We start from the raw sequence: 17,680 nt of genomic DNA, 5'->3' as shown, positions 1-17,680 counted from the left end.
TTATCACACGTGACTATGGTAAGATAGTGCCTTCTGGAGAACCTGTGAATGCAAGATGTTGCAGCATCCTACATCAGGTAGACAATGCACGATGATGCTCGCCTGGCTCCATCGCCATTCCCACCTTAAACATGCTCTCCACATTGTGCCCCCCGGAACAGCTGCTAAACAGATGTAACGGCGACGACAGCTGTCAGATTCTGCCACTTTAAATAACCGAACTTGTAGTTGCTCGGTTTTCATCTTTTTTGGAAGGGGGGGGGGGGTCATAAGTGCTAGGAAACCAGAGTAATGAACATTTCGATGAACATTTCTTTATGGCTCTTATTCTCGAGCTGTTGTAGTTCTTCGGCGTAGTGTATTACTTAGCATTTGGCTGACTTTTTGTCCATACGGAATGTATAATAAAGATTTATGACACGAATGTCCGTTTTGGATCGAATCCTACTCTTGCTGTGCATGTACAGTAAGTGCTAAGAGCTCCTGTTAACCATAAATACATCCCTGGCCATTACGGCTCTTCTGATTCTGACTCGACCCGACTTTTCCACCGCACACCACGTGAACCTTACGATCAAAATGTCATTCTGACAATAAGAGGGGTGATTCATAAAATGGCATAAATGCCTTGACCGCACAGCAAATGTTGTTCTGTCATGGTGTACTGTGGTATGCGAGGGTGTGTTTAAGCTGATACTCGACCTAATTTGCGCGCGTCGAGTCTTTGGTTGTCGCATCGCGGTTATTTGGCGACCCCTAGCGAGCGCCGCGCGAATGACTTCGACTCGATTCGCAATCTTGTTAATTACGAGCCCTCTAGTTATTCACACAAACCAGCATCACTTAAGACGTTTCCTCGGGAATATCACCAGCGCAAAGACGTGAGGTTTAAGTAAGACGTCACGTTCAAAACAAGTGAAGTGATAACGGCATCAAAGTTGCCACACAAACTCTTCGCAGATGACAGAATTTTGGCAAAGGGCGTTTAATGCATTTAGCCCTTAGCTGAGAGATCAGAAAAGGGATATTTATTACCTGCGTGTGACACACCGTTTCAGCCACATTTTTCCAGACAACAATTCCGAATCAGTCCTCCTGGTATTCGTCCATTTATGCGTTCCAACAAACGTCGACGCTCGAGCGCGATGGTCACCTTAAGTTAGACACCTTACTCCAAATGTTACGGATGCTAGCATTCTAATGTTATATATCCCGAGAAACCGAAAGCTTGAAATAGCTCCACGTCTCTCCAGAGCGCACCAAACGAGGACTGGGCGAAATATTCACGAAAAAACAAGGACGCGTCTTGTCCCCTTTTTTTTTTTTTAGTTGCTCGCTGTTTTTCTCCTCAGAAGTGCGCACGGATGTGCAGAGCGACCCAGCGGCAGCGTGGGCAGCTGGACGGTTCAGTCGCTTCTCAACAGCCGCCTTCTTTTACATTCACAAGTTCGTCTCGATTATACTCCACTGGAAAAAAAAAAAAAGTCAAGAAGCTACGCGAACCAGACGGCAAGGTGACGGCGTCAACATCGCCCGTGCGCTGCGCTCGCGGTCACCGCGCACTTTCTCTACATTGTTATGAGACCGAGCGCGGGCAAAAAACGCAAGATAAAACATCGAGATTTCCGTGGCGCAAAACCATGTCCTACATCGGCTGAAGAAGCTCTTCGATAGTTCTCGCAGTCTTTCTGCAGCTCAAATAAATTAGCGACGCGGGAGGAAAAAAAACCAAGTGTGAGGAATGAAACACCACTTCACGGACGCGCGTGATGAGTGGAGCGCGTGAAAGCGACGCTCGTCATTTGGATAGATAGATAGATAGTGTTATCACCACTGTGCGCGCTATCCACCCTCACTGCTCCTCTTTCTCTCTTCCTCTCTCTCTCTCTCTCTCTCTCTCTCTCGCTCTCTCTCTCACATACTCTCTCTCCTTTCCTCCTCCGTCTGACTAACAACCTGCCAGTCCTGCTTTAGCTGACAAACCCGTGACGTCATTTTAAAGTAAAATATGTAACATTTTAGACATCCTTCCCCCTGTTTCCCTCAGAGGAGTTCATCCGAACCCAATTCTATCCCAATCTCTGCTCGCCGAGATAAATCAGTCTGCATATGGGCTATGAAAAGCTCAACCAGTGTACAGCACTTTCCACTAAGGGGGAGATCAGTTTCTCATCCCAAGGTTAATACAGTGTCTAGTGGGTTTACTGAAGCAATAGAGCTATATCCTGCAAATTACATGAGAGCGTAATGCCACATTTTTCTTCCTTGTGAACCACGGAAACTCTTTTTTTGTTGTTAAGATGATTGATCTTCCACTCCAATTTACCATGTAGAGACAGCAGTGGCGTTGAACGATGTTGAATTCCTGTTTATTTCACAGGGACGGCTTTAGCCGGCTGAAAATGAATAAAAACTCTGCCTGTAGTCTGTCAGGCAGCAGGAAAGCTCATTAAGCCGGCGCGTTTGAGAGAAGGGCTTTGTGAAACAGCCTTGATGAAGAAAATACATTCCTGGAAAACGCTAGTGTGTGTGGAGGTTATGAAGTGTCGCGTTTCGCCTTCATTGTGGGGACCAAACAGTTCCCAGAGGGATAGTTAAACCTATCACAAACATTGCGGTGACCAGCTAACGGTCCCCACGAGAAAACAGCTTAATAAACACAATAAATAATGTCTTCATAAAAACCTAAAAATACAAAAAGGGTTTATATAAGGGTTACGCCGAGGCTAAGAGAGAGAAAATATCATTAGCTCACTATAAAAACAATAGGAGAACATCAAGATAATAGCAGGCTCGTATGTATATCGCTTTCAGATAAGCAGGGTTTAAAAGACGTATTTCCCAGACGCAAGGAATGGAAGGTTTACAACATCTGTGATCATCTAGGAAAGCTGTTTTAAATTGTGCCAGTATAAATGGGGTGTGTGCGGAAACAGAAAATGAAGAGATAAATAAGCGTCATTAAAGAGCAGTACGGCATATCAAATCCAGCCTTAACAGCAAATGTTCAGCAGATTCCAAGCAGCTCGGCATTTTATCGCCATTACTGGAAATGCATTTCAGAAAAGCTACATTTCTTAGCATCTGTAAAGAGGTCATATACATTACCATATGTATGCACTTAGACATCTTATACCTGATGTATTGGAATATAAATGATAAACCTGTTGTGTAATCTGTAAAATCAATGCAATTTAACCATGTTTTGCATGTAATTGTATTATATAACGCTTTTATGTGTTCAACTCATAAAAAAAAAAAAAAAAAAAAAAAAAATCATCCAAACGGAGAATCTTTCGTTTGCGTGTGAAACGCCAACAGTCATTTCACTTGCTGTAAAACACGAAATCCCAGCAGTTCTTAGAAAACAGTTGCGCAGTTTTGCTGAGTGAGTTATTCATAATGTTCTGTATGTATCTGGCTGGGTATTTACTCACACAGGATTACAGTGTAATCCTTACACTGATGATTTAAGCCTCCAATGTAAAGACCCTTAAATGCTGACTCAAAACAGTATTTTGTCAACGACATCGACCACAGCCCTTCCAGGTTCAATAACAATTTGGACACTTTGCTAACCTGCATTAAATTAGATAACTGTAATCAGTTAAACTTGTCAAGAAACTGAGTCCTTATCTGCCTTGCTTTAATTGAGCTATTGCTTCAGCTTCAGACAATTGTATTATCATATGCAAATAAAGGGGAGTTCAGAGTGTATTGCGTTTGGTAATGAAACGCACTGCATTCATTTAGCTGCTTCTGATTTAAAAAGGCTGAGGGTCAAGACCAAGGGTTAGTCTAAGTTAGATTATATTGTAAGGGAGGTTAAAGGTGAGGGAGTGACATGGGAATTCTTTGTCTTGAATTTTAAGCAGAGGTTATGCTAATGAACGAACATTTAGTGGATTCTTTTCTTTTCAACCTGCAGCTGCAGGATTGTTCAGCTTTAGATGTTTTATGATGATTAGATTTTTCCAAACAGGTCTAGAAAGAGATTGCAGATATTGAATCGCTGTTCTCTGCATAGGAGCCCAATGTGATTTACACAACTAAGACATGTTGATGGGATCAACATTCTATCAATCAAATCTCTCACCCTAGTCGGGCCGCCCACGATACATACACTGACCGCCTGAGGCATATTACAAATCCGTCTGATTCTATGCTTCTATGCAATTTCCAACAGCCTGTGCACCAGTCCATCTGGAAATAAAGTTGAGGAAGGTACAGGGTTGATTGAGTGAGCGCTTTGTTGTTCATGTGGGCTAGACAGAGTTAGCCTGCAGGTGTGTCTTGGCCAGAGTGATCTGCAAGGTTGTTTATCCATGTCCTAATTGTGTAAAGCATCCACAGATGGTCATTTAACCCAAAAATAAACAGCTATTCCGATATTCTCACATTTCAACCTTAATGTTTTTACCTCAGCACCACCAACCTATGCCCCATGAATGCTAAATCATCAACCACCGTGCTGTGACCAAAATCAAAATCGATATCGCTCAAATACACTGAAAATCGTAATATTCTACTTCAAAACATACACCATCCAGAATGTCTGTTTTGAAAGGTCACTTATGCTCACCAGGGCAACATTTTTTCAATTGAAATAAAATAAAAACAGTAATATTGTGAAATATTTTTAGGATTGAAAATATTCTTTGCGATTTTACTATATTTGATAGCAAACCTTCAGTGTCATGCTTCTTGAGAAATCGTTCTAATATGGTAATTTGGTGCTAAAAAATATTTTGTTGAAAACAGCGCTGCTTAATATTTCGGTGGAAATTGTGACGATTTAAAAATTGGGCCTTTTATTTAGGTTCAGATTATACAGGTTTTAGATTCAGTTGATTCAGTAGCACCTAGTTAGCATATGCCAGACCTCAGCTGTCAGTTTATTAATGAGATACTCAATACATCAAGGCATGTTTAGATTTTGAGGGGTTAATCAATGTTCTGTATTTAGAACTGTAAGACTACATGATGATTTATTGATCCTTCTCCTCAACCAGCACACAGTAAATTATTAGGGGAATGCCTGGAAACCAACATAATATTTGTCCAGGGTCAAATCAATATTTGGGTACAATATAGCAGTCATAACTTTTTTTTCAAAAGGTATAGGAACAAGTAGAACACTCATAATTCAAAGACAAAGTCCCTGGTCATTTCTTTTTATTGAAAGATGTGTGGTATTTATTTTTATGTCTATAACTAATGATTGTTTCATTCATACAATAGAACAGTAAGCCTTGGATCTTTCAAGGAACACTCTGCTTTATGTGCTCAATATTCTCAATATTCACAGCTGTTAATAACCCCTTGAAAGGTGGAATAATTGCCAATCACTTTGAACACAACATGAGATACAAATAGCTGCCACAACAATAAGACAGTGACCATGACAACCGGACTGAAGAGAGGACATCTCCTCTATCTGATGAAACATTGGAGATGAGAAAAACAAGAGGGCCTATTTCAGCACAATGAGCTGTGAGACCAAGATAGTTAACGGGACAATGGGAACCCAAAAGGGCTTATTTGCTAGTTTTAATCATTACTCTGGCAGTCCATAAAACTCTTTGAAGTTTAGGTTTGATAGATCGGTCTCCAGAAAGTACCAGAATGTTCCCAATGATGGTGCTGGAGATACTAGACCTACCAGACTTACTGGATCCCTTGTGGAAAAAAGGCATGTTTTAGCATAGTTTTAAAAGCAGAACTTATTACAAAAATAATCTCTTATAAAGAATATGCTTACTGAATGTGCTGCTTGATTAATTAGTTAAAATGTATATTAAAATGCAAGAGCTGAAACATAGTTAAAGCGTTTTGTCAAATGTTAGCAAGAATTTATGGTGAATATATAATTCAAGATCCTTTCTATTGTTTCTATTTTAATATTATCTCAAATAACACTACAGTTCAAATAATAATTAGATTAAATATGTTATACAAAAATATGCACATTTGACAAAAGATTACTAAAACTTATTATTACGTTTAAATTATTACAGTCCACTTTTTAAAAGTGATTGAAAAAAAATTAATTAAAAAAAGTACTCTTTGAGTACACTTTAGTGGCTTTTATTTTGAAATTATATTAGATATTAATATGTTTCCGTATATTTAAAGACACAGGTGCAAAATCAGTAAAATTAAAAACACTTCTTGTTCACAAGGCATACTTCATATGCTCTCAGAAATAAAGGTACAAAAAGCTCCTGGGGTGGTCTCTTTTCAAACGGTAAACCAAAATGGACCCTTTAGGTACAAGCATGGAATTTTTGAAAAGGTACCGCCCTAGTGACAGCTTTTATTTCTGAGAATGTCCAAAAATGTAATTTAGTTATTATTCACTCACCATCACATTGCTTTAAATCTTTATTCCTTTTTTTCAGTGCAGAAGTACAGAAAGAGAATATACTCTGAAGAATGTTCTTTTGTCGGTGCGATGCAAGTCAGAGTGGTCCAAAACAACAATGGACCCCCATTGACTTTCAATGTATGGACAAAAATACAATCTTTTTTGTTCCGCCAAAGAAAGCAAGTAAACCACATAGGTAAATAATGACTTTTCATTTTTAAGTGAACTATACATTGAATAGGTCTATATCTTTTTAGTAACCCTACTTTTCCACAGCACCTTGAATCTTCAAAACTGTGACTAAAGAAAACATGAGAAATATCAGTATGCACACCAATGAAGTAGTCCTGAATAGGGACTTGAGAAACAGATGGTATTATTTAGTACACATCAGAGAATCCATTTTCTATTTCAGGTGTTCATGTGAAGAATACCGAGTGAAAATTAGTTTTTTTGAAAAGAGTCTCAGCAGCTTTAACTTAAAAAAAAAGCTCATTTTACACTAGTCATTCCCCCGAACAGTAAAGCTTTGAGTTCAACAGCCACTTATCAACAAACCTCTTAAGAGTAACAGACCTGCAGTAAGCCCCAACTTGAGTCTTACTCTCAAGAAAAACACACAAACTGTTCAAATGATATTTGATGCACAGAGCTTTTGTTCAGAGACTTCTATAAGAGGATGATGGGGAGAATCACAGGTGATAGATGGCGTGTAAAAGGGGCAAAATATAAAAAGGATCGACTGGGACAGAGCGAGCGAGAAAGAGAAGCCAAATGAGGAGGTGTGTACCCTGGCCTTGTGCATTCATTCACTGCTCATCTATACTCCGAAGGGCAAGACATGACGTATCACTACCCCCTCGAAATATGCTGCTGTCTACAGATGCACAATTTGGTATACACTCTAGCTGAATATTTACTTTTGGATATTTGTATTTCTGTCTGCACACATCAGGTCAGGTGTATGTTTGATACTCATAAACATGTAGACACCGATATGGACACATATCGCATGCAACCTTCGGCCATTTAAAGTGGAGAATGTCAGCCAGACAATTTCAATAATCTCATCTCCAGGCTGTGGAGGCGGACCTCACATTTGCCCAACATCTGATGTTGTCTTTGATTAAGATTCCTGACAAGGCCTCTGGAGTCTGGAGTGTGTAACAGTTCTCACCTGGGAAGGGTCTGAACGCTGAAGTGTAGAAAAAGTCATTGCTATGGAAACAGGCATAATACTGAAAGAGAAGAGATTCAGTTAAAAAAAAAACAGAAGGAGGCAGATTACAGGGTCAGCAGATTCTATGGGAATCAAAAATATACGAAGAGGCCAGGAGCCGTTCTGCCTGACCTGTGTGGTCACTCGGGACCACTGACTAATGGGATTATTGGTAACACTGATCTGGCTGTGATCAATGTGCATAGGTGACACATTGATATACTCATAATCTAGGTACTGGGATGGAAAGAGTTTATTTGTAGAAATGCTCTTAAGACAAACAAACCAAAAGTTTAAAAAATGTAAAATGCACATACTTTCAAATTGAAAATACAAAAAACGACCAAAAATATTCACAATATGGGACATGATGTCTACCGTTAAATAGCCCACCGCATGTTTAGTTACATTGACAGTGAAGACGTCATATAAAAATTAATCTGCAAATTATTGTTTAATGAAAAAAATTCCCTATGTAACAATTCCCTCTTAATTTTATTTAAAAAAAAGAATTGTTTTATGTTGTAATACCAGTCCCAAATGGGTATTACAATTGTAATATACAGTGTATGTGTGTATACATATACATATATGTGTGTGTATTAAAAGCATGGCTGTTTATTTTGTGATGACAGCATGTAGCTGATGCATCTGTTTCATAATGCTCATGGAGAGGTTTTCTAAAAGTCTTTGAAAGCAGCTGAAAGCAGATCCCATTAAAAAATGCAGGTGGAACAGGTTGCTGTTGTTTTATCTTTTATAAGACAGCTCTTATGTAAGACCCAAAGCTAACGCTGCAAAAACACTTTCTTACACACTATTCGTCAAAATTTCCGTAAAATATTTTAAACATCCTCAAACCAGAAAAATATATTTTATATTTCCTTCCTGCATCATATATATATATATATATATATATATATATATATATATATATATATATATATATATATATATATATATATATATATATATATATTATTTTTTTTTTTTTTTTATATTTTTTTTTTTTTTTTTTTTTTTTTATAAAGCATAAATAAAACTATGTGTAGTTTGCTGTAAAGGCAACCTCTTTTCTATTCAGTGTATACATGATCTTATTTTGAGGACCAAACCTATAGCAACTGACATTGTCACCATATACATTTTATTTTTAAAACGTCATGCGAAAACGTTTTATTGTTTTCGCTATGTGACAGTGCAACAACAAATGGGACTGTTTAGCCATTTGTTATCCGTAATGGGCTGCAAATTACTGCAATTACACATCACACTTTTAATTTATCGGGAACAATTATTTTATTATATACTTACTGTGAGAGTAAACGTTTAAAGCTTCCTAATCTGTAATAGAACAATATGCATATTCAATGTAATTTCATTATGGGTTCAAAAGGTGAAATTAGATATTTACATCCAAAGCGCATAATGCGTCACAGCGGATGATCGACAGGAGCTGATATCGCCAGCCTGTATGTGTTCATTTCGTGGACTCGAGCCAGAGACTATATCACGGAAACAGGGGAGGAAGAAATCTGTGCATCTATTTTAATTCAGCTACAGGGGAAACACCCATTAACCCTCTGTCTTGTCACATCCTCTCTTCTTCTCTTCCATCTGACAGCTTACTTGTCCTTTATCACCTCAAAAGTGAATCTGAAGTGTGTGCTGAAGAACTCAAAATACACTGACGGTAACAACAAGAGGTTCCCTGATGTATCTAAGCAATAAACAGGCTCATTCAAATGCCTTCAGCGATATTGCACATGGTTATTAGGTCTATTTGTATATTTAAACAGATCATTAGTGACCTTTTTCATCCATTTGAGGGGAGGCATAAGACAGAATAGGTGCATTTCAGTAAAAGATAGAGACAGAGATTGAAAGGTGTTTTCCCTGAACTAATGTTCCCAACATGTGCTCACACCGCTGTGGTTAATGGGTTGTATAGTGCTTCTTCTTACCCCTCCAGTGGCCCTGGCGGTCAGGTTCAACTTGCCGGCAGCGGCTGCTCTATCTCTGGGTTTTGCACAGACTGTCACCTGCAGCGAGACCCAAGTCTTTTTCCCTGTCCTGACACTTTATGAGATCTGAGTGTGAAAACACCAGCCCTTTTCAAAATGACCCCAAGTCTACCTCTGTCCCTTTCAGCTCTCGTCTTGCCATCTACACATTTCATCACACCTTAAAGGGTTAGTTCACCCCAAAATGACAATTCTGTTATTAATTAGTCACCCTCGTGCCGTTCCAGACCCGTAAGATCTTCAGAACACAAATAAAGATGCTATCTGACCCTCCACAGACAGCAATGCAACAGAAATGATGCAGGTCCAGAAATGTAGTAAATACATTGGTAAAACGATCCATGTGACAACAGTAGCTCAACTTCAGTTTTGCTGCGCTATGAGTATACAAAAATAACATCATTTACTTCTCCCCTATCTTCCCGTCATTTTAGAGATACATACGCACGCTTCCCCCCAAACGTAAACAACACTATTAAGTAATTAAGTCATTTCCAAAATGGTAGAAGGTGTAAGTCAGAGGAGAAGAACGGTAGAGTAAATTATGTTATGTTTGTTTTCTTTGTGCAAGAAATGTAGCCTCGCAAACCTGAAGTTGACGCACTCATGTCACATGGACTGTTTTACCGATGTATTTACTAATGTTACGTTTCTGGAGCTGGGAACATTTCAGTTGTGTTGCTGTCTATAGAGGGTCAGATAGCTGTCCGATTTCATTATAAAATATCTTAATATGTGTTCTGAGGATGAAAGAAGGTGTTGCAGGTTTGGAACGACACAAGGGTGAATAATTAATGACAGAATTATCATTTTCACTAATCCTTTAACATGCGTTTTGTTATAGGAGGTATTGGAAGAGAGAGATATGCGAGCAAATCTAGGCTCAGAAATCATGCAGATTTAGCTGTGTTTCCTTCATATATAATAAATAGCTGCTGCTTTGGGCATGTACGTTATCTTGTAGCTTATCATGCTGTATATCTCGATAGAGAGAACTTTAATGCAAAAAGCTCCTGAAGGTTCACAGCAGTTGCACAAAATCAGCTATATTTTCAAAGAAGCCTGACACTCAGCTCATACATATTGAAGATTTCTTGGCAGTAGAGAATCTGTTATGCAGTTAAGTGTTCGCCAATCAAGATGTTTTTCTTTTTATTTAAATTCAGTCATTTTAAAGTTCAAAAGAAACTTGTGTCTGTTAAGCTTGATGTGACAACATCCACCATATCCTAAGGCGTCTACTCAATACTCATTATGATGTATATGAAATAGTTTGAGGAATGTTGATGAATTGTCTAAAACTATTGGACTAATGCAAATCCTTGTTAAAAGTAAACTTTAGATCAAGATATGTTTAAAAATCTAAATTTTAAAGGGTTTTAACATGAAAAAATATAATACATATAATAATATAATACAGTATATGATAAAAAATTATATTTCATTGTAAATCAATTCAAATAAACACCAAAAATCTAGATTTTTTTATATTAAGATATTTAATCATTCAAATATTAAAATTATTGTAATTATTATTATTTATTTATTTTTAAATACATTTTTATTATAATTACAGGGCAATAAAAATAAGATACAAAACACTAATAAAAATAAATAAATAAATAATTCCAGTTAAATCATAGGAGGAAAAATTACTTTCAGAACTCTCAGAGAAAGACCTGTCTGAGAGACCTGAAATATTATTCATTGTTCACAAGCTCGGCCCTCTCAGCTACTGTGAGGTAATAAGGATGAAGTAGGATCAGGGTTTGACTGGGTAATCTTTTAAACACCCAAGTCTTAAATCAAGTTCCTTTTGGCTCACATGAACAGCTACATTGCATACAAGTCAGAAAAGGAAACGTGATGCTGATTTACGTCAAAACAGCAATTTATTAAATTTAGCTCAGTGACTACAGAGTGCACCACACACAGTGAGTGGTATTGTTCTCAAAGCATGAAGAAAGTATCAAACGAGACAAGATGAATGCACAAATGCCAAGAAGATTGTTCAGGACTCTGGTGAACACCATTCAGACGAAAATCCTCAGTATCTCAGATAAAAGCTGTTTAAAGCGGCTGATGTTTAACTGTGAATGGTCCACATCTCTTTCTCTCTCTGTGACAGGAGCTGGGCGAATGAGGTGTATGGCGTAAGTTATAAAGCAGAGATGATCGCTCTCTTTCCTACACTCACACGCACACACTGACAGGCTCCTTTCTAAATGTCAACCTCAGAAAGGATGGGGTTAGAGAAAGAGTGAAAATGAGTCGGGCGGGGTGGTATGGAAAAAGAATGAGAAGGAAAGACAGAGCGAGAGAGAGAGAATGAAAGGGAAAGTTCATACTAAGAGTGCCTTAAATCTATGCTGTGACATTTTTTATAGCTTTTCGGGGAATGATTTAGTCGAGCCTAACAGTATGACCTGTGGACTACAGCAATGAATTGAAACTAATTCAATCTCTATGACTGTCCTCCCACTTTCCCCCCACCTTTCTGGACTGTAGACCTGATATTTAAGACAAGCTGTTTAACAATGCACGCTCAAAAGTCATCATGTGTTGGTGAACAGGCAGAAATCTTAAAGGAATAGATCACCCAAAATAACAAATACAATAAATGAGGACTGGGGCTTTCAAACTTCAAAAAGGAACGTGAAAGTAAAATATCATACAGTTTAAAAAAACTTGAGGCCGAGAATTATTGTTAACGGGCGTGTATGAATCAATGAGCCATTAATAATATTAAAACATTCTATTTATAAAACATCCTTCACAGACTCAAAACAATTACATGCCCAGATCAAAATGTATTCAACCAACAAAAAGTTTAAAAATGTAATAATTGTGTGAACAGTAAACCAGACTGAGTCAGTGCTCCGCATCGGTATGATTTAATTCACGTTTGAGGCCTGGATCAGCTGACTGATTCAATGAATCAATGAAAATGCATTGATTCATTCAGTGGATAATGAGTTATTAGCAATATATAAAAGTAAATCATGTGTAAGTTATAATGACATATTCACATGAGTCACTTTTTGAAGCTTCAGTCCCAGCTTATTGTAATTGCAAAGAGAGAATAAAACATATGGGTTCATATGCAGCATAAGGGTTTTGAATGACCTCTATCCCTTTATATATTTTAGACAGCATAATATCCTCATTAGCTACAGTAGCTTCACCAGAAGTACCATCATCTAGCTTCACTAGTTACTTTGTACCAGCAATAAACCTACAATACTAAGGTGGGTTTTCAGCAACGACTGCTGCCAATCCATCACATAATTTGGATTTATTAAAAGTATGTTTTCTGTTGGCTTGCCAATAAATCAGAATAGATTAGCTCAACATTTAAAAAAGCTTTACCTTCATTAGATTATCTAACAAAGCATGTGCCCGTCTTAGCAATACACTTTGACACAACCAAGAGAAAGAGGAAGAGATCCCTTAGGAGGTCCTGCAACGGAAATGTCAATTTGTTTCTACATCATCTGTTTTCTTTGAGTGCCTGACTCAATTAACAAACTGCCTTTTAACGTAACTGAAATTTGTTGAGGCAAAACATTGACATTTAGTCCATGCGTAAGGTTCACGCTCCAAGTTACACTGGCAAAAATCTTCCTTATTTGCTCATGTGAATCTTACACTACATTATCTCATTTCTAACTAAGCTTAAAACCACCTAAAGGTGTTTTTCTTTTAAAACAGCGACTTTAAAATCTAAAACTTGGTTTGCATCACGCCGTTTCATACATCTTTGAAGGGCTTTAATTAGTTGAATGTTAAATATGCACAAAACTCCTAAGGGCTGTATTTATTAGAAACTACACTGCGGTACTCCTGCTGGTCATAAAGCTGTTTCGCTGTGCTCACTGAGAGCGAGTGTAGAAAAAGATTTTCTTTGACTCATATGAGTTTCTTTGTACTCGCCTTCAAATATGCTCCTCTGAGCTCAAGCAAAACATGATCCATAATAGCTGATTAAGTCAGAATCCTCAGTTCCTGAGAGGCACTAGAGTTTTCATAAAATACTGGCATGAACTGCGTTTGGGTCTATATGCCAGTAATTTGTGTGGAACTTCTTATAGTAACTTTGCTGATGTGAGATCAGCTCATTTTCACATGCTAATGAATAAGGTGACAGGAAACCGATCCCAGAACAGCGCCCTTGGATTCTAAAACGTTATGCTTCAGGGTTCAAGTGTCACTGAGGTGATGGATTGGCCTCAAAGTGCATGCTGACTGATGGCGCTGATTTATAATGTGCTCTATGTATTGGTTCACGTCTTGTTAAAATAAAACCGGCTTCTCTTGCCAGCACTTCCTGATTAAGGATCTACTTTCACTGAATGCCCCAGGGTCTTCATAACTAAAAACACAACACACTCATCAATAACTGCACCACTATAACAGTCCTTAAATTTTATGAATGAGTGTTAAAGGTTGTAATCTTCGCATTGGTAAACGTAAAATTATATTTTAGATTCTAAATAGCGTTGGCTGCTCTTTTTTTTTATTATCATTTCCATATACACTTATGGTTGATAGTACGTGTTCAGTGTTGGGTGGTAATGTGTTTGGGAAATGTGTGTTCTGGTCATTGTGTGGTAATATATTTAGGAAGTGTCTTGTAGGTTGTAGTCTATCTGCACGCCTACAGACCACCCACAGAACGCCAATGGGCTGTCTACAGACCGTCTAATGCAGCCATTTTCCTACTGTGGGAATAAGTGGGTCGTGCAAATTGTGAAAATGCTGGTGTGCTTATGACATGCCAGAAATCGAAAAAAAAATACAAGTTTTCAAATTCAATTAACAAGTTATTTGGCGGAAACTTGATATAGATCATGCACTGCATGTATGTGGTCTGATCCACAAACAAAATGAATCCTACATTTAAGTTCTTTAATTAACAATTGAAAAAGAATCTGTCTGATCCAACCTTCACTGAATGAACTGTTTTGATTCAGCTAGAGTGGCTACTAAATCAGCATACTGTATGACTCGCTTACTGAACTGCAAGTTCAATGTTTATGCATCATTACTTCAACAGCCCATTAGGCTGCATCTCTTACTTGCTGTGCCACCAAAAAAGCAAAAAAAAGATATTCTCCTTTTATCTGTATACCTCTCAGCCGTTCCTTCATGCTCATGTTCATCCTCATTTTTATAGCCTACCAACCCAGTTAATGGGGAACATTCTCAGAACATTCAACATTGTTACAGTAACATTAATTATCGTTAAATTACCTTATGCTTTCAAAACATTGGCACAAAAGGAGATTTGTAAGATTTATAAATTAAGATTGAAAAAGTCTCAGTGGTTAACACAATCAAAATGTAAAAAAAAAAAAAAAAAAGAACAAATATAAATGTTTATTGAAAGGGTGGGGTTGTTCCTAATTTATATTTCTCTCTTAAAAGTAAAGGTGCTTATAAGTTTTTTCACAGTGATGCTGTAGAAAAACGTTTTTGGTTCCACAAAGAACCAGTCAAAGGTTCAAGTTAAAGAACCATTCCTTTCTTTCCTTATTATAGTCTGAAGAACTTTCTTTCACCACAAAGAACCCTCTGTGAAACGTGATGAAACAGATGTTCACATGTTAAAGGTTCTTTAATGTGAAACCATTTAGACATTTAGATCTGACTGAATATTTAAACATTCCACATGACCACTAAACAGTCTCCACCTGTCTAAATGGGCCATACTTCTTGGCTGTAATAAGTTAAAATGGGCCAGACTTTATGCAGAAGTCAGGGGCAGTGGTGGTTTATGTAGAGTACTGTTTGAAACATCCACATGAGAAGCAGTGTTTAATCACACACTCTAAGCTCTCCTTCACTGCTGTTGCCATGGAGGGATGACAGGCTGATGTGCTGCTGAGTGCAGTTTCTGTGCATGAGCACAGCATTTTTCATCCTCATAGACCGAAAACAGAACGAAGCCACTTGGAGAACATCTAAAGCATGAGCAGAAGACTTTGAACTGCCAGATGATCACCTCGATTTCCTGATATGAGCGAAAATGTATACTGCAAGTGCTTCGGATAAAAAATCTCTTTTCCTTTAGGATCACTGGAGAACTAGATTATTACTGATTTTAATCTTTCTGAACCAGAGAGTTTGAACGAAATACAACATCCTTTTTTTCTATCAAAATTCTTTGGTGGTAACCAAATGGAAATCGGTCTACCGAAGCTGTCTGGTTATAAGTACAAGGATAAAACTGATTCACCTAACTCCATACAAAGATTAATGAATCTCCATATTGTTAATCTGACTCTATAGTTAAAGTGACTCAACGGATTATTTGATTGATAAGGAAATACGTTTTTTCTTAAATTACCTTTTTTCTCAGGAAATCACAAGATTTACTGTATAGGCATAATAAGAATGTTCTGTCCTCATAAACCAAATCACCGTGCAAAGTAGTGAGTCAGAGGCTCTTGTAAAAATAGCCTACTCAAAAATACTTATTATAAGATGAATCAGAAGTTTTTAAGTCACTTTAACAAAAGAAGATATAGGTATAAACAAATAACCAGGATTTCATCTCAGTGCCGGTGTTGTAGAAAGGCAAAAAAGTATGGTCTTTTTCTGGTTAGAGATTAGTTTTAAAATGTCAAAAAACCTGATATATGCACCAACAAGATAAAGAAAAGACTGAGCTACTGTTCTACTGAGTTTAATATCAACCTAAAGGAAAGAGAGGAAAGGAAAGGCTGACTGTAGACATCTGCTCAAAAGTTGTGCATTGATGTGCAAGAGAAGTTGCATGTCAGCATCTGCTCAAAAATGTTTATATACTGACTATTTCTGATACTGATGCTTGGGTGCACGTCTCAGATACTTGACTTACAAACAGCTTTTTGTTTAAGTACCTCTAAAATGTAAAACATGCCCCATCATATGTACAGTCTTGCATCCTTAAACTTCATACAGAAAAATCTGAGACATCAAATGAAACTTAATTTGCATGGGTTATTCCTCAAATAATTTAAATCTGTATCATTCTTAATTTATTTGACTTCTGGTAACCTTTCTGTATATTGTCTAAATATATTTTTTACTTGTCTTGCTTGTAGCCTTTACATATAATAAGAATCTATATTATAAGATCAGTTCTATAGCAAGTCCTATGTTTTTTTTTTTTTTTTTGCTATTTTTCAAACCCTATTGTTCTCTCTCTGTTGATTTTCTGATTATAAGACAATAATCCACATTCTCACTCCTAAAGAAATACCAACAAAGCACAATGAAAAAGCATGGTGCTACTTGTCCTACACTGTAAAAAAAAAAAGTTGTGAATTTTACTGGTAAAAGCCTTAAAAATAGGAATACATTTCTCACTTTATATGATGAAATCAAATAAAACTAACATATCTGTTATACATTTTATATAACAGTAAAATACTGTTTTTGGAAGTGAAGAAGAATACCTTAATTTAGATCTCAATTTGACGTTCCCTGTTAATGGTTGATGGTTTTTCATTTTTCATTGTTTGCTCTTTTGTTTTACTGTAAAAAAAAAAAAAAATATATATATATATATATATATATATATATATATATATATATATATATATATATATATATATATATATATATATATATATATATATATATATATATTATATATATATATATATATATATATATATATATATATATATATATATATATATATATGTTATATGTAGTTATATATATATATATATATATATATATATATATATATATATATTTTTTTTTTTTTTTTTTTTTTTTTTTTTTTTATATATATATTATATATTATCCATAAAATATAAAAGTTTTTTGTTTATCCTTAAATAAAATAAATATTATAATATATAAATTAACAGTATGAAAAGGTCAGTGAGACCAGACCAGAATAAAAACCTAATTATCTTAAAAAATAATAAAACAAAAATCCAGTAAATAAATACACAATAAGCAATTATTTATTCACCTCATGCCATTTCAGACTTGTGTGACTGAAAACCAAATTGGACCTTATTAAACCCATAGAGATTATATATATATATATATATATATATATATATATAT

The 17,680-nt window shown here is 36.4% G+C and overlaps 1 protein-coding gene across 1 annotated transcript in view; it reads right to left on the bottom strand.

The window, feature by feature from the left end:
• The window catches only part of LOC122351050 (adherens junction-associated protein 1-like), a 46,142-nt gene extending 44,274 nt beyond the window's left edge, over positions 1-1,868 (bottom strand). Inside the window, exon 1 of the mRNA XM_043247894.1 lies at positions 1,036-1,868. Within this exon, the coding sequence (XP_043103829.1) occupies positions 1,036-1,064 (29 nt within the window). The 5' untranslated portion in view covers positions 1,065-1,868. The remainder of the gene's footprint in view (positions 1-1,035) is intronic.
• Between the last annotated feature and the right edge of the window lie 15,812 nt (positions 1,869-17,680).

The sequence above is a fragment of the Puntigrus tetrazona genome, chromosome 8 (assembly GCF_018831695.1).
Source record: "Puntigrus tetrazona isolate hp1 chromosome 8, ASM1883169v1, whole genome shotgun sequence".
Lineage (NCBI taxonomy): Eukaryota > Metazoa > Chordata > Actinopteri > Cypriniformes > Cyprinidae > Puntigrus > Puntigrus tetrazona.
This window is presented reverse-complemented; position numbering and strand designations above follow the sequence as displayed.